General features: G+C 39.5%; 1 protein-coding gene across 1 annotated transcript; it reads right to left on the bottom strand.

The window, feature by feature from the left end:
* Positions 1-11,494: 11,494 nt before the first annotated feature.
* zpld1b (zona pellucida-like domain containing 1b) lies at positions 11,495-20,752 on the bottom strand. The gene is made up of 10 exons (XM_058414033.1): positions 20,645-20,752; positions 20,319-20,539; positions 19,468-19,649; positions 19,242-19,314; positions 18,835-18,932; positions 18,455-18,535; positions 18,099-18,270; positions 17,342-17,438; positions 16,264-16,293; positions 11,495-12,473 (listed from the first exon to the last, which is right to left on the bottom strand). Exons 1-10 carry the CDS (start codon positions 20,748-20,750, stop codon positions 12,304-12,306), a joined length of 1,230 nt encoding a protein of 409 aa, XP_058270016.1. The 5' UTR covers positions 20,751-20,752; the 3' UTR covers positions 11,495-12,303.
* Positions 20,753-21,198: the final 446 nt, after the last annotated feature.

The following is a 21,198-nucleotide window of genomic DNA, read 5'->3' as shown; positions in this document are numbered from 1 at the left end:
GAGCAGTGTGTATTTTCATTGCTCACAGTTTTAACAGTCCACTGTTTCCTCTCATCACACGAATCAGCCAATTGTACTATTAATTATTCAATAGATCTAATATATGATGGAATAACTAACAAACAGGATATTGGAGAGCTTTAGTAACAGCTTGGACTCCAAGGCCTTTATTTGTGAGTGTAAAGTTTTTTACTGTCAGTTAATATGATGATTCAGTAGAGTTGAGCTGAGAGTGAATACAGCTCCATACAGGTTCAGGTGGAATCTAAAAGCCTGTGGACATTTTACAGCTGGAGTTTGCCTCTGTTCATGTGGAAAATAAAATGTAGACTTCCACCATACACTCACTGGCCATTTTAATAGGTACACCCAGTCATTTAATTCAATTTCAATTCAATTCAGTTTATTTGTATAGCGCTTTTATTAATGGACGTTGTCTCAAAGCAGCTTTACAAAAGTATAGAAACATATGGAAAAAAATGATAAAGTTTAAAGGTTATTTAAGTATTTTATCCCTAATGAGCAAGCCTGAGGCAACAGTAACGAGGAAAAACTCCCTGAGATGATATAAGGTTGCAGTTATCCAATCCAAAGTCAGTGCATAATATCACAAGAGCTTGAATTAATGTTCAAATCAAACTTCAGGCTACGTTTATTGCAGTGCCTTTGACCATAGCATGGTTGTTGGGGCCAGAAAGGCTAGTTTCAGTATTTCAGGAACTGCTGGTCTGGTCTCCTGGTATTTCTTGCATAACAGTCCCTAGAGTTTACAAAAGAATGGTGTGAAAAACAAAAACATCAGTTCTGCGTGTGGAAATGCCTCGTTGATGACAGAGGTGGACTGAAAGATTGCTTTGAGCCGACAGGAAGCCTTTATAACCACTCATTGAGCAGAAACAGGTTCTACTTCTATCAGATAACAGGAATGTGCGGTCATTGAGATTAGTTTCTTTCTCATTCCGATGTTCAGTGTGAGCTTTAACTGAAGCTTGGCTGTTTGGACAATCGCAGGTGTTCCTAATAAAGTGGTCACTGGCTATAAACTCATTTTTTTTATTTTTCACTTTACAGATTTTTGCCATCATACCAGAGATATTTAATAATTGGACAAAACCAACTTTTATGTATGTTCATGTGAACATTGCTGACACAAGCCAATTTGTTTGAAATGATCTCATTTGATTTGTAGCTTCCCATTTCTTCTGTGGTGGGTCTGTTAATGGTAATGGCTTCAGCACTTTATATGTTCTTCCCATCATGCCTGCGCTGGTATTGACGTTTAGATGGAGGAAGTGGTCTTCGCAACAAAGAACAAAGCTGTCGATTGTGATCTAGAGCTCACCCTCTTGACACAGACATGTCTGCGAAGAGCACATCATCTGAATATGTGAAGAAGAGCATCTGGCCTGCGGGCGCTACTGCGTGAAGGAGACGTGACAGATTTCCTTTCCTTTTTTTCCCCTTTCTTTTAAATTTGACATGGAAGCCAGAAAAATCAATACAAATGTAGTTAGTATTGCTAAACTGAGTAGGTCCAGTCTGTCTAGAATTTGACCTTCTCTACATATGCTGTTTAAAACCAACATACAGACTGTATGCACGCTGTGAATGCTGGTTACAATAACAGTGCACGCAAACAGCGCAGGCTCCGCCCCAAATCATGGTGCACTAATGGTTCGAGGTGATCTGGAATCTGGAACTGAGTGACCATTATCTGGTACCCTGATTATTTTCCTGAAGTCGCATACAGAAAACATACATCCCCAGGTCTATTTTGGTGTCCTTAAGGTGTCTCCAGATCTGTTTTTGTGTGTTCAAGGTGTCCCCAGGTCTGTTTCATGTGTCATTAAGGTGTCCTTAAAGGTGTCACTAGGGTTGTTTTGGGTACTTAAGATGTCCCTATGTCTAGAAAATAAAATTACACAGATTTTTGTAAATATCTAGGTTTAAACTGTTTAACCTGAATTTATAGAAACATTTGAATATATGAATATTAATCAGTTTTTATTTATTTATTTATTTATTTATTTATTTATTTATTTATTTATTTATTTATTTAACAAATGTTGGTAAAACAAATACATTGTAAAAACCCCAGTAGATTAGTTTTCATTGCATTCAAACATATTTATTAAAGACAATGTTTTGTAGAAAGTCTTTGGTCATAATCACATGACCATATAAATAATATTTCATTTCTCTGTTAAAGTCACACTCAGTATTCAGTCCTGATTATTGTAATAAAGGTGAATTCAAATTCAGGTTTCTTCAAAACATAAATATTTCGGTTCTAGAAGTGATGAACCTGTTTAAATAGAGCACTGGTAGTACATTAATGTGCTTGGACTCACAGGGAAAAAATGTTAACTAATTAAAAACCCATTGACCAGAGGTCTGAGATGGAATTTGCACCTGTTTCAGAGTGCCTATGTTGAGCACTGGAGTTCATTGTCATGTCACACGCCATATTAGTGATTGTTATTAGCTTGTATGAAAGTAGACACTCAGCGCTTTAGGAATCTGTAGTGTGTTTATTTAAACCTAGCCTTCTAGGGGCAATATAGGAATATATATATATATGTATATATATCATCATTTACTTTGAAGAGTTGTGTGAAAAAACACCCAGAAATATATATATATATATATAAATATTTCAGATTTTTTTTCACACAACTCTTCAAAGTAAATGATGATATTAAACTCATTTCTGCTCTCTCAAAATAGGCATAGGGACATCTTAAGTACCCCAAAACAGACCTGGGAACACCTTAAGGATAACAAAATAGACCTAGGGACATGTATGATGATATTAAACTCATTTGTGCTCTTTCAGATGCCCTAAGTGGTCGTTCACAAGCATCTTAAATGTGAAGGTGTTATATTCAACCACCAAAATAGAGGTCCTGTCTAACTTTATATCGGACATGTGGTGATAAAATAATGAATTTGTTTATACTAAAATACTGAAAATGTCCCATAAGTTGATTCCCATTGCACCAGTGTATTGGTAAAAAGAGTAACTCATCCAGCCAGGGTGTGAATGTTGCCAGTTGACAGCTATAAACATGTTCAGTAAGGTGTTGGTTCAAACTGATGTGATTTATGGGCTTAATTTTACTCAGTGACAGTGTAAACATTGCTTCAAGCAGATGTTGATTATTAGATTATTTTGTTTATTATAAAAACATCAGCTAATTATTAATGTGTTATTGATGTAATAACTAACGTGTCAGTTAATGGATCGACACTGATACCAGTAATTTTGCATTTCAGTTGAAATAATAGGAACGTTTGATCTTATATGGATGTAAAGCATTCAGAGCTACAAGACCAGCACTGAATATTAAAATATTTTCGGGTTTTCACTGCAAACCAACATGACAGGTCTATTCTGAGTAACATTTCATAAAGGGGAGACGCCTCATGTAGTGTTGATTATTGCACTTGGTTCTCCTGAGCCAAGTCTTCTCCTGGACAACACTTCAAGTAAGGGACACCTTAAAGACACCAAAATAGACCTGGGGACACCTTGGACACACAAAAATAGACCTGGGGACATCCGAATATCACCAACATAAACCTGGAAAACCATAATGGCACCAAAATAGACCCGGGGACACCATAATGACACCAAAATACACCTGGGGACACCTTAATGACACCAAAATAGATATGGAGAGACCTTAATGACATCAAAATAGACCTGGAGACACACTGAGCACTCAAAAACAGACCTAGGGACACCTTAAGGGCAGCAAAATAGACCTGGGAACACCTTGAACACGCAAAAATAGACCTGGGGACACCTTAAGAACACAAAAATAGACCTGGGGACAACTTGAGCACCCAAAAACAGACCTGGGGACACCTTAATGATGCCAATATAGACCTAGGGACACCTTGAGCACCCAAAAACAGATCTAGGGACACATTAATGACACCATAACAGACCTGAGGACAATTTAATGACAGCAAAACAGACCATGGGACACCATGAGCACCCAGAAACAGACCTGGGGACACTTTAAGGACACCAAAATAGACATAGGGACACCTTAAGGACACCAAAAACAGACATATCTTGCAAACTCCACTCTATAAAAACACTTGCTATACATTGTCTTCATAAATCTGCTTAACCATGTCCTATTAGTTATCAGCCCTCACCCTTATTTTATAGTCAATCCCCTTTCTCACATTAAAGCGGGTTTTAATGTCGCACATAAAAACAGTTGAAATAAAGTCTATCACAGCAGCCTCGACCTAGAGAAACATGTTTTTAGGAGGTTTTAACTGATCAATCAATCAATCAATCAATCAATCAATCAATCAATCAATCAATCAATCAGTTGAATTTCATTGTCTCTAGATATAAGAGACATTGCATCATTATTCCTTTGAACAAAGGAATAATGATGCAATGGTACATTACACTTACAGCATCTTGTCTAATTATTCAATCCATGTAATTCATCATGAATTAATGAGCTTCAGGTCATTCCCTTCATTCATTTTTTCTCGCCTTCATTAATACACTCTAAATTTTTAATCAGCCATGTCTCAAATATGATAGTAAATGTTGCTGTAGAATTTGTAGCCAATGACGATGATAATCATGAACATCATTACTATAGTGATATATAGACAAATTATAGGCCAATATCTATGTGCATGTTGATAAGAAATTCATAATAAATTACCGTATAAAAAACTCAGTAGCTTCTTTTGTGCTATGTTACTAATTAAATAAATAAAATGAATGCATTTAAGTGATAAAGCCTCTTTCTATTACAGTCAATATGTTCATGATTAGGAAAAGAAGTATTATTATAAATAAATAAGTAATTAGTCCATGTTTTATTGCTATGCTTTCAGCTAAGACTTGAACATATGTGATGAAAACAGCCTGATATCATGATCTCCAGCTATAAACTCTAGATAGACTGACCAGAATTTAGAAAAACCTTCCTGACTATTCTGATATGACGTTTTAATAAATACAATACATAAAAATATTAAAATATGAACTATTAACAGTTTCATTCTGATACTCATAAGATGGTTTCAAAATTAATTGTCCCTCTTAATATTTTACAATTTTTAGAATTCAGTATAAGCAGCGTGTCGACCATCTTTTTCACCCCGCAGCCGCTGCCTTGGCCAAAACATAAGAGACATAAGAGACATAATGCATTATGGATTAGATATAGTTATTTCTACCAAGCCGGTTAGATGAAGAAAAAATGCTTAGCACTCAACAGCATAAACATAACAACAGTGAAAAGATCGAACTTATATTATGAATATTTATACGGTGTGTCCAGTGCTTTTTCATCCAGTTACACACTAGACACTATAGACACACAAAAAACAAAAACAGACCAAACGGGTTTATCTGTTTTGTCACAGTTTGGCCAATTAGAAAGCAAAGACAGCTACTAAACCAAACCATAAACTTTAACTACTCAACTAGCACTGGATTTGTCTGGATATACACTATATTGGCAAAAGTTTTGGGACACCTGCCTTTACATGCACATGAATGTAATATGGAGTTGTCCCGCCCTTTGCAGCTATAACAGCTTCAACTCTTCTGGGAAGGCTTTCCACAAGGTTTGGGAGTGTGTTTATGGGAATTTTTGACCATTCCTCTAGAAGCACATTTGTGAGGTCAGGCACTGATGTTGGACGAGAAGGTCTGGCTCACAGTCTCTAATTCATCCCAAAGGTGTTCTATCAGGTTGAGGTCAGGACTCTGTGCAGGACAGTCAGTTCCTCCACACCAAACTCACTCATCCATGTCTTTATGGACCTTGCTTTGTGCACTGGTGTGTAGTCATGTTGGAACAGGAAGGGGTCATCCCCAAACTGTTCACACAAAGCATGAAATTGACCAAAATGTCTTGGTATGAAGCTGAAGCATTAAGAGTTCCTTTCACTGGAACTAAGGGGCCGAGCACAACCCCTGAAAAACAACACCTGAATTCACTGATTTGGAGGGGTGTCCCAAAATTTTTGGCAATATAGTGTAGACTGTTTGTAATATCTGTTCAGCCATTTTGCTATTTTGCCAATTATTCACATTTTTGTCTGGAAGTGCTTTGTCAGTTGTGCCTTAAGTAAGCAAACGACTGTCATGTAGCCTGTGTGTTGTCCCTCATCTGCTCCTGACTTGGGGCTTTGAGAGATGAAATATCTGTATTCATCTGTATTCAACACTGACTTCAATTAAACACTGACTTCAATTAAACTCTTAGCATGTCAAGCAAGCAAGGTTTTTTTTTTACAAAGCTATTTTACTTACACTGGCTGAATTTTGTCCGTAAATGAGTAAAATAACATGCTAATGTCATGAGAACATTAAATGGCGTCCTAATGACTTAAAATTCCTTTTAACTATCGTTACTTTTAAAATGGCTCCATCAGTTAAAATACCATTGATGAAAAAATATTACATTTGACTATTTTACAAGTCACATATGGAAATATTATTTCATAGAGGTGAATGTGTTCAGTGAAAAGTTTTGAGTGAGACCTAAAAGAGTCAAAAAGATGCTGTAGAAGCTTCTTTGGAAGCTATACTCTGATCTCTTCAGAGAAACACTTCACTCCTAACCGGATTTGACATGCAAATATTTCTAATGCTTCATGAATATGCATTTAAGCAAGTTGTGTCCGTTTGGCTTCGGGTGTGGTTCAAATTTTCCTTCATTTTCGTGAGAATAACATTAAAAAGAAAGCTGCAAAATGCATGAGGCGAAGCCATAGCGCCATCTCCTGGTATATGTTAAATATAGTATAACTGTTCTTTTTCTTTCTCACTTAACATTTGGGAGACACACCTATCCAGAGCATTTATACAACTGAGCAATTGAAGGTTAAGGGCCTTGCTCAAAGGCCCAGCAATGGCAGCTTGGTGGTGGTCTTTCTTTCTTTTAAATGACATTACTACATTTATCACAAAGGGAAAATAACTAAGGATGATCTCCTCATCATGGCACCTGTTAGTGGGTGGGATATATTAGGCAGCAAGTGAACATTTTGTCCTCAAAGTTGATGTGTTAGAAGCAGGAAAAACGGACAAGCGTAAGGATTTGAGCGAGTTTGACCTAAAGGACCAAATTGTGATTGCTAGTGGTCCAAGGAAGGAACAGTGGTGAACCGGCGACAGGGTCATTGGCGGCCAAGGCTTGTTGATGCATGTGGGGAGCGAAGGCTGGCCCGTGTGATCCGATCCAACAGATGAGCTACTGTTGCTCAAATTGCTGAAGAAGTTAATGCTGGTTCTGATAGAAAGGTGTCAGAATATACAGTGCAGGACGGGTCAGGGCTGTATTGGCAGCAAAATGGGGTCCAACACAATATTAGTCAGGTGGTCATAATGTTATGCCTGATCGGTGTATGCGGTGGCATAGCAGTGTGTTTAGTAGCCTCACCACCTCACAGTTCTAAGGTCCAAAGAGCTTGTGCTTCTGTGTGGATGAAGTTTCTTTAGAGTTCCTCTCTGTGTCTGCAATGAAATCTGGGTTCTCCGGTTTCCTTTCACTGCTCAAAACATAAGTGGACTGGCTAAGATAAGATAATTGCCCTAGGTGTGAATGAGTGAATCAATTTGAGTGAATGGTGATAAATGATGCAATGATTAAAGGGAATAAATTGACACAAATTCATCTTGATGGTTCTGGCCTGCCCTGAGCTAATTCTCTGTGCAGGACAGTCCGATTTATAGAAAGTCACATCATTTCCTGGTATCATTACCCTGTATTACACATCCTCGGCTTTCAATGACTAGGACAATCAAATGCACCTATGAGATAGAAACATCTCACTGTACTTTTACTAAGCCAACAATGCAGTGGACCACTGTAATAATGTTCTTCAGGGCTGTGTCCAGAGAGCAATCCTGGAACTGTAGAAAGTCACAAACTATCCGCTCCAATATCACACCACATGACATGCTACCACAGGAATTGTACCAAGTGAACATCTGCTCAAATGCTAGCTGAGGACAAAACTACATGTGTCACCTGCCATAGTATCAACTTAGAGTGATGCAACATCGTGCAACTGGCTGGCAGCTCATCAAGCCAAGGTGCAAGAATATACTGACAACGAGTGAGAACAAAGCTTCACACATGGGGGAGCCCTAAATCAGTTCACCAAAATACTGTGCTGGGAAAGAAAGGACAAGATAGTTTCACCTTAGATGATGACAAATATCTGAATGCCTCAAACCGGACAAGGACAAATGTCAGTGGACAATCCAGGGTCACTGCAAAATGAAAATGCTCTGGTGACCCAAAAAAAGTGTAACACAAACATGAACAAATGAATTTTTGTCCAATATCCTGGAAGCAACACTGAAGGGACATGCTACAGGAACTCTAAATAATATCAACCATCAGCCTCGAATCGGAAAGGTTTAGACTGTAGGGAGCAATGGTGACAAGACCCACTGTGTGGAGAACCACAAAGCAGAGAAGATTAGCCAGATATAGTAGGTATAAATGTCAGGGAAAGGCAGGTATTGGAAGAACTTTGGTTTAAAATGCAGGCAGTAGAAAGGCCAAACATCCATCCCTCATTTCAAAATCCAGGGCATCATCAGAGGCCTCCAGACCCATTCCGGTCCCGAGCGGAGTGCCCTACAAAGTGTACAAGAAGTGTCCCAGGTTCCTGCATTGACTATGGTAGATCTTGAGAGTTATCTGGTAGAGGGGGAAGGTAGCCTAACAATGAAGATTTGCTGAAGGTCTCTGGATTCACAGGAAGGAGAACTAAAGGATAGTAGTTCAAAAAGCAGCTCAAAAGCTTGGTAGCTTTACAACAACATACCATGACTGAACTGAGGACAAGTGGACACTGGTCCAAGAACAGGTGAGAGCTGGGGATGAGAATCTGCATCCACAGGTCCAAAGGAATAATACTTGAACATATGCTACTAAGTTCAGATGTGTGCTGGTGTCATGGTAATTCATGCACTATTGTGTTAAGTGGACACTGGGTATGCGTGTACTGTTATAATTGTGTTAAATAGACACTGGGTATGCATGTACTGTTATAATTGTGTTAAGTGGACACTGGGTATGCATGTACTGTTATAATTGTGTTAAATGGACACTGGGTATGCATGTACTGTTATAATTGTGTTAAATAGACACTGGGTATGCATGTACTGTTATAATTGTGTTAAATAGACACTGGGTATGCGTGTACTGTTATAATTGTGTTAAATAGACACTGGGTATGCATGTACTGTTATAATTGTGTTAAATAGACACTGGGTATGCGTGTACTGTTATAATTGTGTTAAATAGACACTGGGTATGCGTGTACTGTTATAATTGTGTTAAATAGACACTGGGTATGCGTGTACTGTTATAATTGTGTTAAATAGACACTGGGTATGCATGTACTGTTATAATTGTGTTAAATAGACACTGGGTATGCGTGTACTGTTATAATTGTGTTAAATAGACACTGGGTATGCGTGTACTGTTATAATTGTGTTAAATGGACACTGGGTATCCATGTACTGTTATAATTGTGTTAAATGGACACTGGGTATGCGTGTACTGTTATAATTGTGTTAAATAGACACTGGGTATGCGTGTACTGTTATAATTGTGTTAAATGGACACTGGGTATGCGTGTACTGTTATAATTGTGTTAAATAGACACTGGGTATGCGTGTACTGTTATAATTGTGTTAAATGGACACTGGGTATGCGTGTACTGTTATAATTGTGTTAAATAGACACTGGGTATGCGTGTACTGTTATAATTGTGTTAAATAGACACTGGGTATGCGTGTACTGTTATAATTGTGTTAAATAGACACTGGGTATGCATGTACTGTTATAATTGTGTTAAATAGACACTGGGTATGCGTGTACTGTTATAATTGTGTTAAATAGACACTGGGTATGCGTGTACTGTTATAATTGTGTTAAATAGACACTGGGTATGCGTGTACTGTTATAATTGTGTTAAGTGGACACTGGGTATGCGTGTACTGTTATAATTGTGTTAAATAGACACTGGGTATGCGTGTACTGTTATAATTGTGTTAAATAGACACTGGGTATGCGTGTACTGTTATAATTGTGTTAAATGGACACTGAGTATGCATGTACTGTTATAATTGTGTTAAACGGACATATCTGTGGTAAATTTATGCCCAGTGGCACTGGGCATGTGCTAAGGGTGCTAGTGGGGTGTGTCACAGCTTTAGTGATAAGAGAGGCCATTGAATTGCACTTGAATTGACTTGTTCTTGAGTTGCAGAAGTTAGACCAGGACCTGGTTTGATTAAATATCTGCACACAGGTCTTCAACAGATCACTGGAGCTCTGTGCTGCCTCAAACGCTCCACTATCATTCCGGTCCCCCTGAAAACCCCCCAAATAACTGGACTTAATGACTACAAACCTGTCGCTTTGTGGTCACATCTGTGGTCATAAAGTCATTTGAGAGAATGGTCTTGACCTACCTGAAGAACATCACTGGACCCATGCTGGATCCTCTTCATAAATAACATTCATTTAAACAATATATAGGGGCAGTGAGCAAGGCCCTTAACCCTCTCTGCTCAAGGGGTGCTGTATCATGGCTGCCCCTGCGCTCTGACCCCAACTTCCTCAGCTGGGATATGCGAAGAAAAGAATTCCACTGTGCTGTAATGTATGTGTGGCGATAATGAAGGCTTCATGCCCTCAGTTCTTCTTCTTCTTCTATATATTTGTACTTCTGTATACAGTGCATTATTTAATTTTCTTAGTTTTTTTTTTATATTAGTTCCTATGTATGTCTGCACTATGTCCATACTTTCTTCTACACTGGAGCTCCTGTCGCCAAGTCTGATTCCTTGTGTGCGTAAATCATACGTAATAAAGCTCTTTCTGACTTCTGAAATGCTAATAGCTAATTGCGGACAACAATAAGTCAAATGTAATGTGTTTATGGAAAACATACTTGCATACATACATAAATTTGCGATGCAAAATAGCTTTTTACAAAAACCAATCAACAATAAAACAAACAAAACTCAGGTTATAGTTGTATATGGCATTTAAACAATGTCCACTAAGAACAAGAATTACTTCTAAAAGTCTAAAAGTTCTCACAGATACACACAGTGCATTTCCACAGCATAAACAAATTGCTGCTCGTACACAGTGACATATACAAATTCATATAGAATGATTGGCACCCTTCATAAAAATGAGCAAAAATGATTGTATAAAATAAAAATGTAAGATTTTGTAAAAATGTATTGTATAAAATAAACTGTAACCTCCGTAACTCACATTATATAGTATTTTCTTTCAAACATATATTTTATTAACTTATTGATACCCCTAGAAAATATTTAAATCTTGAAAAACATTATTGTTTTTCTTTTTTTATTATTATTCCCTGTATTATTATTATTATTATCATTATTATTATTATTTTTGCTATTATTTTTGGATTTCTTGTGGGTTTTTTATAATTCATATTTTGGAAGCATCATTACAACTTCTATATTGTAGTCAAAGAGTCCAAAATTTGGTCACAAGGGTCCTTTTCTTTCCTTAAAAAACCTTTTCGGGACTCCATACAAAGAAATTGTAACCCTTGGGGCTGTTTTGTTGCCGGTAGTTCAGCAGCTCTTGTTGCAGATTGATGGCATTAATATAAGCCCCAGCGTATTTTAGCCCAAAACCTGGTAACCTCTGACATAGACTTGGTCATATTTATAGAGCTTTCAGAAAGAAGATGAGTCAGTATATAATAAAATCAAGATAAATCACTGTTTTGCAATAACTATCTCCATCTCCACGGGCCATTATTCCCTAGAAGTGTCTCCAACATTGTTAGATTTTACAGACAGACTCTGTGTTGTTATTCTCTCCAGGGAACTATGGTCCATACAAAGTTTGTGTAAGTTCAAGCTCAAAGATTTATGTATAATCACTTAACTATATAACTTTATCCTCATTTTCATGAAGGGTGTATAATTATATCTAGATGAGGTAATAAACAAAAACTTTGGCTGCTTGTGTCTACGTTTTCTTTTTTTACAGAAGTACAGTAAGAGTAAGGTGTAAGGCAAACCCAATGGCTGCAGGAAGTAGAAGAAGATATAAAGACGTTAAAAGGAGTAACATAATATTATTATTAAGAACAATAGTAAACAAAATACATAACAGACAGTGGTCTGAATTCTGGCCCTGCCAAAACTTACTTTCTGTAAATGGCAGTGACTCGGATGGAAAAGATTTAGAAGGCAGAGATTATGCAGTAGGGTTGTGTGTTTTATTTAAAGCTGGGGTTCCATATGCCAGCCAGTGATGTGGGACTGGATCTGCGTAGAAGCCTGATGGAAAGGATGAAGAAGCTCAAGCTCATCAGGCCCAACACTGCCACCCCGGCAACAAGAGCACTCGTCACTGTGTCCAGTGGTGAGGAGGGGTCACTTGGTGACGCTATTAATGAATCAGGGACAGAGAGGATTTTATTAAGAAACTTTTTTTTTCTTTTTTTGTTACTTTATGACAGAGAGGAAAACATAGTAATCAGTATCATACTACAACTTACAGAACACAACACGGACTACAAACTTGGCCGCTGCAAACTATGATAACCTGCACAAACTAACTTTCTTAAAACTAGAGGTTGAAGTTGGGCTCTTCTATCTGGGAGTGACACGGTTGGACAGAATTAGGAACGAGTACATCAGAGGGACAGCTCATGTTGGACGTTTGGGGGACAGAGTTAGGGAGGCCAGATTAAGATGGTTTGGACATGTTCAGAGGAGGGAGAGTGAGTATATTGGTAGGAGGATGTTGGACATGGAGCTGCCAGGCAGGAGAGGAAGGCCAAAGAGGAGGTATATGGATGGAATAAATGAGGATATGAAGCTAGTGGGTGTAAGTGTTGAGCATGCTGAAGATAGGTGGAGGGAGATGATTCACTCCCTGAAGGGAAAAGCTGAAAGAAGAAGAAGAAGAAGAAGAGGTTGAAGAAGACGTGAGCTCTTCCCAAGCAGCTTAAATTGCAGAACCCATGCAACTAGGTCAGGTCAACAAGGGTTGCGGTTCCATCACCCATTGTACCAAGCCATTCAATCTCCTTGTCAGTTCCCCTGACTAAGAGCAAATATTTCCCCTCATCACTGTCATTAATCAAGTTCTGCATAGTGCTGGGATATCCCTGGATGCATGCACACAATCCTCAAATCTCCTGCGCAGAAAGAGAGATTGCAAACTGGTCATCACCTTGTCTGTGACACTGTTTCAAAGTGTGTGTAACTTCAACCACAGTCAAGAGCCCTGAAACCCTGAGTCCATGGTGGAAAGTGGAGTATCATGACTTAAAGGAGAAAAGACAGCTCATGGAGTTGCCTCTTGTTTATTAAAGCCATGGACGTAAAAATCCAAGAGGCTTGGATACAGGGGTACATTTGGCCTTGAACTTTACCACTTTTATTTCACTTAGAAAAAAGGCAAAGTCTGTGGCTGTGCATAGATTACCGAAGACTGGTTCCCTCTCCTCTGTCACAGAGAGGGCAAATCTTTAAGTTTTTGGACCTATGCAGTGCCTACAACTTGGATTGTATACAAGGGTGACAAATGGAAATGGCCTTTAGCACCTCTGGTTGCTTTCAGTACTGCTTTATTATATATATATATATATGCCCTTTTCAGGACCTTCAGTATTCTTGTGTCTTATCAGTGATGCTCTCCATGACATTCTGGGGTTTCTAAATTTGTAATAGTATACATTGAAGATACACTATATTGCCAAAAGTATTCATTCGCTCACCTGCCTTGACTCGCATATGAACTTAAGTGACATCCCATTCCTAATCCATAGGGTTCAATATGATGTCGGTCCACCCTTTGCAGCTATAACAGCTTCAACTCTTCTGGGAAGGCTGTCCACAAGGTTTAGGGGTGTGTTTATGGGAATTTTTGACCATTCTTCCAGAAGCGCATTTGTGAGGTCACACACTGATGTTGGACGAGAAGGCCTGGCTCTCAGCCTCCGCTCTAATTCATCCCAAAGGTGTTCTATCGGGTTGAGGTCAGGACTCTGTGCAGGCCAGTCAAGTTCATCCACACCAGACTCTGTCATCCATGTCTTTATGGACCTTGCTTTGTGCACTGGTGCATAGTCATGTTGGAAGAGGAAGGGGCCAGCTCCAAACTGTTCCCACAAAAGTTGGGAGCATGGAATTGTCCAAAATGTCTTGGTATGCTGAAGCATTCAGAGTTCCTTTCACTGGAACTAAGGGCCCAGCTCCTGAAAAACAACCCCACACCATAATCCCCCCTCCACCAAACTTTACACTTGGCACACTGCAGTCAGACAAGTACCGTTCTCCTGGCAACTGCCAAACCCAGACACGTCCATCAGATTGCCAGATGGAGAAGCGTGATTCGTCACTCCAGAGAACGCGTCTCCACTGCTCTAGAGTCCAGTGGCGGCGTGCTTTACACCACTGCATCCGACGCTTTGCATTGCACTTGGTGATGTATGGCTTGGATGCAGCTGCTCGGCCATGGAAACCTATTCCATGAAGCTCTCTGCGCACTGTTCTTGAGCTAATCTGAAGGCCACATGAAGTTTGGAGGTCTGTAGCGATTGACTCTGCAGAAAGTTGGCGACCTCTTCGCACTATGCGCCTCAGCATCCGCTGACCCCGCTCCGTCAGTTTACGTGGCCTACCACTTCGTGGCTGAGTTGCTGTCGTTCCCAAACACTTCCACGTTCTTATAATACAGCTGACAGTTGACTGTGGAATATTTAGGAGCGAGGAAATTTCACGACTGGATTTGTTGCACAGGTGGCATCCTATCACAGTTCCACGCTGGAATTCACTGAGCTCCTGAGAGCGACCCATTCTTTCACAAATGTTTGTAAAAACAGTCTGCATGCCTAGGTGCTTGATTTTATACACCTGTGGCCATGGAAGTGATTGGAACACCTGATTCTGATTATTTGGATGGGTGAGCGAATACTTTTGGCAATATAGTGTATCTTGGGTAAGAAACACACACCCACTGTGTCCGAAAGGTCCTTGCTCAGTTCATGGAGAACCAACTCTATTTTAAATGGGAGAAAGGTGAATTTCAGGTTTCAGAGATGCTGATGCATCATGAGCCTCAAAGGAGTATTTATGGACCAGGACAAAGTCACAGCTGTTACTAACTGTGTCCATTCCAACCAATGATACAGATCTTCAAATATTCCTAGGGTTTAAAAACTTAATCAGGGATTTCCGCACCGTTGCCTAACTCCCATGCTTACAAATGGACCCCTAGCACCATCTCGTTTTATAGCAGCTATAACCTGAGACATTGAACACAACTAAGGTGAGAGTTCTTGCACAGTGCCCAACAGACAAGAAATACCTGGCTTCACACCACAGAAAGAAGCTCATCATTTGGACTCACACCTCCCCAGCAACGAGACACCCTAGCATTCACAGAACTTCAACTCCTTTAGTTTAAATACTGGTGGCTCCAAGATATCTACAAGTTTATCTGGTCATGCTCTTTATGTAGCCAAGCCAAAGTACCCCAAACCCCACCTGCACTACTCCCCTTGTTCTATATATATGTTGTATATATGTTGTCTTTGCTAATGACCTCCCCATGTCTCCAAACAATACAATTATTAATGCTAATAATAAACCATTTTCCTAGTCCATTCACCTGCCCCTCCTCCCTGAACCTCCTTCTACTGCAGAGCTTTAATCATGTCTTCAAGGACTTTGGCATCCTGGAAAGCATTGTGAGATACAGAGAAGCCCAATTTACATCCCAAGTATGGGAATGATTCATGGAAAAACTTGAGGTTAACATTAACCTAGCCTACCTACAACCCTCTTTCTAAGCCAAGTGGATGAAGCTAACAAAGAGCTCTGGGATGTCCTTTGCCAACTATCAGGATGCCCAGGCATAATTCCATCCATGGGACTGTCTCTGGCACTCTGCTAGAATAAAACTGTTATTGTTAGCATTATGTTTCAACATGTTCCTTGATTCACTGGGGGCCATTAATTTACACTAAACAACTGAAGTTGTTTGATTTGAAGTAGACAAAAAATTTTTTTGTAAAACTTGTTCTTTTACACTCCTACTTTATTTTAATCTGATTTTGGGAATTTTGGGCAACAAAATCTTTGCATAGAACAAAATACTGGATCTGTTAATAATACACAGTGAACAAAAAAGCAATAAAAAAACCCAAAACAAAGAAACACCTTACCAAGCTGTGAGTTGGTGGTTGAGGTTTCATCTACAAAAGAAACAGAAATTAGCACGTTAAGATAAAGTGGAAGACATATATTCACCGATCAGGTATAACATTGTGAGCAGTGACAGGTGATGTGAATAAGACTGATGATCTCCTCATCATGGCACCTGTTAGTGGGTGGGATAAATTAGGCTGCATGTCAACATTTTGTCCTCAAAGTTGATGTTAGAAGCAGGAAAAATGGACAAGCATAAGGATTTGAGCGAGTTTGACAAAGGGCCAGATTGTGACGTCTAGACCCCTGGATCAGAGCATCTCCAAAACTGCAGCTCTGTGGGGTGTCCCCGGTCTGCAGTGGTCAGTATCTATCAAAAGTGGTCCAAGGAAGGAACAGTGGTAAACTGGAGACAGGGTCATGGGTTGCAAAGGCTCACTGATGCATATGGGGAGCGAAGGCTGGCCCGTGTGATCCGATCCAACAGATGAGCTACTGTTGCTAAAAAAGCTAATGCTGGTTCTGATAGAAAGGTGTCAGAATACACAGTGCATTGATGGGTCAGCAAAAGGGGGACCAACACAATATTAGGCAGGTGGTCATAATGTTATGTCTGATCTGTGTATATGCACAAGAAAAAATATTTGTCACAAATTCTGTGGATGGTCAAAATGCTCCTGAGATTTTCTTTTTAATTCCATAGTTCTTGGAAAATTAGTCCTAATCTGTTTGATGAATTATCAATTCATCAAGTGTTCATCCAATCAAATGCTGTTGAGATAATATGTCACATTGTCATGGTCATTTTTTTTAAGTACATCTTTCCCATTTCCAGCTGTTACTTGGCTGAGAGAAAAACTGATTAGAGTTTATTAATTACAAAAAAATTGGCTTGGCTAATCTGGATTGCTGCTGGACTCTGTCAGTCTGACTTCCTGTTTAAAAAGGAAGTATGTCAACATAGAAAATCAAATCTTAAGAAATTCTGATTAGTAAATAGTGAACACAAAAACTTTAATGCTAGTATGAGTTAAGACAAATAACTAAACAAGCAAACTGATGAACACAGGACAGTTCATTTTACTATTATCTCACCACCTCTGGTGATTATAGGGCCAGCTGTTATGATAGCATCTTCAGTGGAAGCATGAGGAGGTATGGGGTCCTCCCTCTTTCTTCTTATTCCACAGATCTGAGATTAAAAGAAAACATTAAGTATAAACATCACTTCCTGCTTAACATTCCTTTATTTAGTGACAAAATTATGGTGGCTGAGGTGTGCAAAACAAAATAAAAAATCCAAAAACAAAAGAACAAATCAGACAAAGTGGAAAAGGTAGGTATAGTTTTTGCGAATGGAATTCTTCCCTCTGATTGGACGAGACATCTGTCACTCAGGATATAGAGGAAGTCCAGCAGTAGAAAGTGGATTGGTGTGTGTATGAACACAGCTCTGCTCTTATAGCGCTCCTTACATCCTTTAATCTGGAATAGTTTGGTCTTCCAAACATACCTGGTGTGTTTTTAGAGAAATCTTTACTCCATAATACGCTATCAGTATATCCAAAATCACGCCATATGAACGTCCTTCCTCAAAGGAGCGCTGAATGAACTCCATTTTCTTATAAAGATAAATATAAGATTTTAAGAAATGGTTTAATGTGAAGGCAGAACTCCACACATGTACAAGAAATAAAGGTAGATACACAATTTCCTACTTCCTGTATAGCCTGAGTAAGAGATGTCTCGTCCAATCAGAGGTCAGAAATCCATTCACAAACTATACCTACCTTTTCAGCTTTGTCTTGTGTTTTTGGATTGGTTATTTAGTCGAAACAGAACCCAGATATACCGGCATCAACATTGCGCAGTCATCAACCCGACACAACTTTGTGACACAGTGCAGGAAGACAGTGGACATCTTCTGGTTTTTGTGTTTGACAAACCGGAAAACTTCAAAGGCAAAGCGACCCATCTGGCTTTTCCCATTTTCAAAAACTGTAGTCTGTGGGTCTTTGTGACATCTATTAGGATAATGAAACTAAGAATTAGACTCTCTCTGAACACACACACACACACACACTCAGAGAGATAAGGCAGGCCATTGTAAGAGATTTGTATAGTGAGTGGTTGGTTTAAGCAGGTAATGAGCTCTCTGCTGGTTATTGCTCGTCTCTTAACGCACCACTTTAGATAATGTGAAATTACCCGAAGAAAAGATCGTAGCGTATCTCATCATTGGGATTCCCAGAGGGAGTGGTGTAACAGTAATCCATCAGGATATTCCACCTAGGGGGGAAGGGGTGGTGGGGTGGGGGGAGTGAAACAACCATTTGTGTTACCGAAACCAGTCAAATATCTGATCTTATACATTTTGAAATACGCTATATATGATTCGAAAGGAGAGAAGTGAAACATTATATATGTAATTAGTATCCACGTTTTGTCGTAACAACTGTATTTGTTCACGTTAACTTATAGACTCCGTATTCAGAAACAGAAAACGAGTAAGTGATCTGTCACGTAACTCTATACTGCGTTTCATAACTAGGTTTATCTAATAACGTGGAGCCTTCTTCAAACAATACCTCCGATCTAGATTTGTGGCCTTGACAGCAGCAAACACTCTAGTCTTCAGAGCCAGACCGGCCATGGGAACGGACAGCTGCTGACTGAAGGATGAATCCTGAGAGATTATTAAATTATGGGTTAACATTCAGTCAAATTTAATTTACCCATCTACGAAACAATGACCATGAAAAAGCATGCACATATTAAAACAAAGAAAAGGAGTGTAAGGGTTTTATTTTCACCAAGAGAGAGCTGTCAAGTGGTTAGATATTTTTCTATCACATAATCCACAGTATCATTTACACAATACTCACTAAATGTAAATAGGACATGCGGCTAAAATAGACAACTGTGTAAATGATTACACTAACTGCTCTCTCTCTCTCTCTCTCTCTCTCTCCATAAAGCAAAAATAATCACTCACATTGTATAGAATCAAGCTCAAGGTGCTCACAAAGGTGCCATTGTTGTCTTTTACTGCTATTGCTGCTGATGATCTTGAAAAAGTACAAAGAGCATACATTGCATTGAGGTAGGTATGCAAAAAAAAAACCCGTGCATCTAATATTTCATTGATTTAAAATGCTGTAAAAGTTTGATGGTGAGCAAATGGAGTTGAAATAATTGACGATTTATTTTATTAGACTTACGATGCCAGCTGAGAGTTGTTAACCAGGTACTCCAGAGGATAACTGCAGCTGAATTTATAAAGCAATCCTGGCAGGTAGCTAATGATAGTTGGAGGGTCAGGGGTGTCGATGTAGCCTGAAACATTCCCTATCTGTACCAGGGATATATTTCCAAAAGCGTTGTAGCTAGGAGCTGCCGAGACCTGCCGAAAGATGCATTTTTATAACTCAAGTGATATCACAAAATATTTTAATATTACAAATATTACTGTAGATTTTAAAGAGTCGCCAGTTTGCTCCAAATTCCTCTGTTACATACACTGATCAGGCATAACATTATGGCCACCTGTCTAATATTGGCCAAAGTGTTGGCCAAAACAGTATCGAGGCATGGACTAGATCCCTGAAGTTGTGCTGTGGTATCTGGCACCAAGATGTTAGCAGCAGATCCTCCATGGTCACCACCTCACAACTTACAGGACATAAAGGATACTTTTTGATAGATACTGACCACTGCAGACCGGGAACACCCCACAAGAGCTGCAGTTTTGGAGATGCTCTGATCCAGTGGTCTAGCCATCACAATCTGGCCCTTCGTCAAACTCGCTCAAATCCTTACGCTTGTCCATTTTTCCTGCTTCTAACATCAACTTTGAGGACAAAATGTTCACATGCTGCCTAATATATCCCACCCACTAACAGGTGCCATGATGAGGAGATCATCAGTCTTATTCACTTCACTGCTCAGAATGTTATACCTGATTGGTGTAACTGTTAATTAAAACAAACTGCACCATGAATACTTTAAACAGTGTACTAGGGGCTTGGTTTCACCTGTCACAGTAACATAAAAAAATTTCCGCATTTCTTACCACCAGCATGTTTCCGCAGGCCTCCAGTGTGCTGAGGCTGATGCTGAACAGCACCGCTGTTGGGAACGTGTTGTTGTTGATGAAGCCACGGCACTGAGCGTCACCGTGATGCCCATTCAAGGCCAGATCTGCATCAGTGTAGCCCGAGTAGAGCACTGGACAGAAGTTGATCTTCAGTGTGATGGTCTGCACACCACAGTACACAGTGATATCCCGCTCAGCTTCAGGTAGAGATAAAGTAGAGAAAAAGGATAGCTTAAAAGTTTCAAGAGCAGCACTTGGTAAAAAAGAGAAACTGCAGTGCTCAGGTGTTGGTATCTCCTTACCTGGAAACCTGCTGTGGAGGCCAGGATCACAGTTGTAGCCATTAAACTGAGTAAAAGCCAAAGGCATTCCATGTATTAAGAAAAGGAGGAGGCATATTAGCTCCATGTCAGCACCTGGAAAGAGACGTCACAATTTTCATCCAGGAACACCAAAAAAAAAACTGTGGTAGAAGTTTGCGTGACTTACTGATATCCTCTGTGAGTTTAGCAGAACCCCATGTGCTCCAGCCTGCTGCCTGCAAGCGAATGGCTACACAAGCTCCAAGAAGATGGCATCTACAATCCAGCAGCCTGATTAGGGCCAAGACACACAGTCATTATCAGAACTCTTCAACAATATGAGCTGTCCTGAACAACATGGGAAAATGCATCAAATTGGAGTGGCTTGAACAAATCTTTTCACAAGCCTGGAAACATGAAACTCTTTTACAATTTCCCACTCTTATCCTCATGCCTTGATCTGCTGCTGTCATCAGGCACTAATGTCTGCACTCAGCAGGGGGCTAAATCAGGGAATTATGTTTTCATCGGCCACTGAAGGGCCTAAACTGGCT

The sequence above is a fragment of the Hemibagrus wyckioides genome, linkage group LG17 (genome assembly GCF_019097595.1).
Source record: "Hemibagrus wyckioides isolate EC202008001 linkage group LG17, SWU_Hwy_1.0, whole genome shotgun sequence".
Classification (NCBI taxonomy): Eukaryota; Metazoa; Chordata; class Actinopteri; order Siluriformes; family Bagridae; genus Hemibagrus; species Hemibagrus wyckioides.
The sequence above is the reverse complement of the archived record's forward strand: the minus strand, read 5'-3'. Positions and strand labels throughout refer to the sequence as shown.

Bases quoted from the DNA above. Each gene is read 5' to 3' on its own strand.
- zpld1b (XM_058414033.1), bottom strand. From the start codon at position 20,750: ATGGAGCTAATATGCCTCCTCCTTTTCTTAATACATGGAATGCCTTTG. The intron at 19,315-19,467 runs GTAAGTCTAATA...TACTTTTTCAAG, and splicing joins AACAACTCTCAGCTGGCATC to ATCATCAGCAGCAATAGCAG. The intron at 16,294-17,341 runs GTGAGATAATAG...TTTCTTTTGTAG, and splicing joins CCCTATAATCACCAGAGGTG to ATGAAACCTCAACCACCAAC.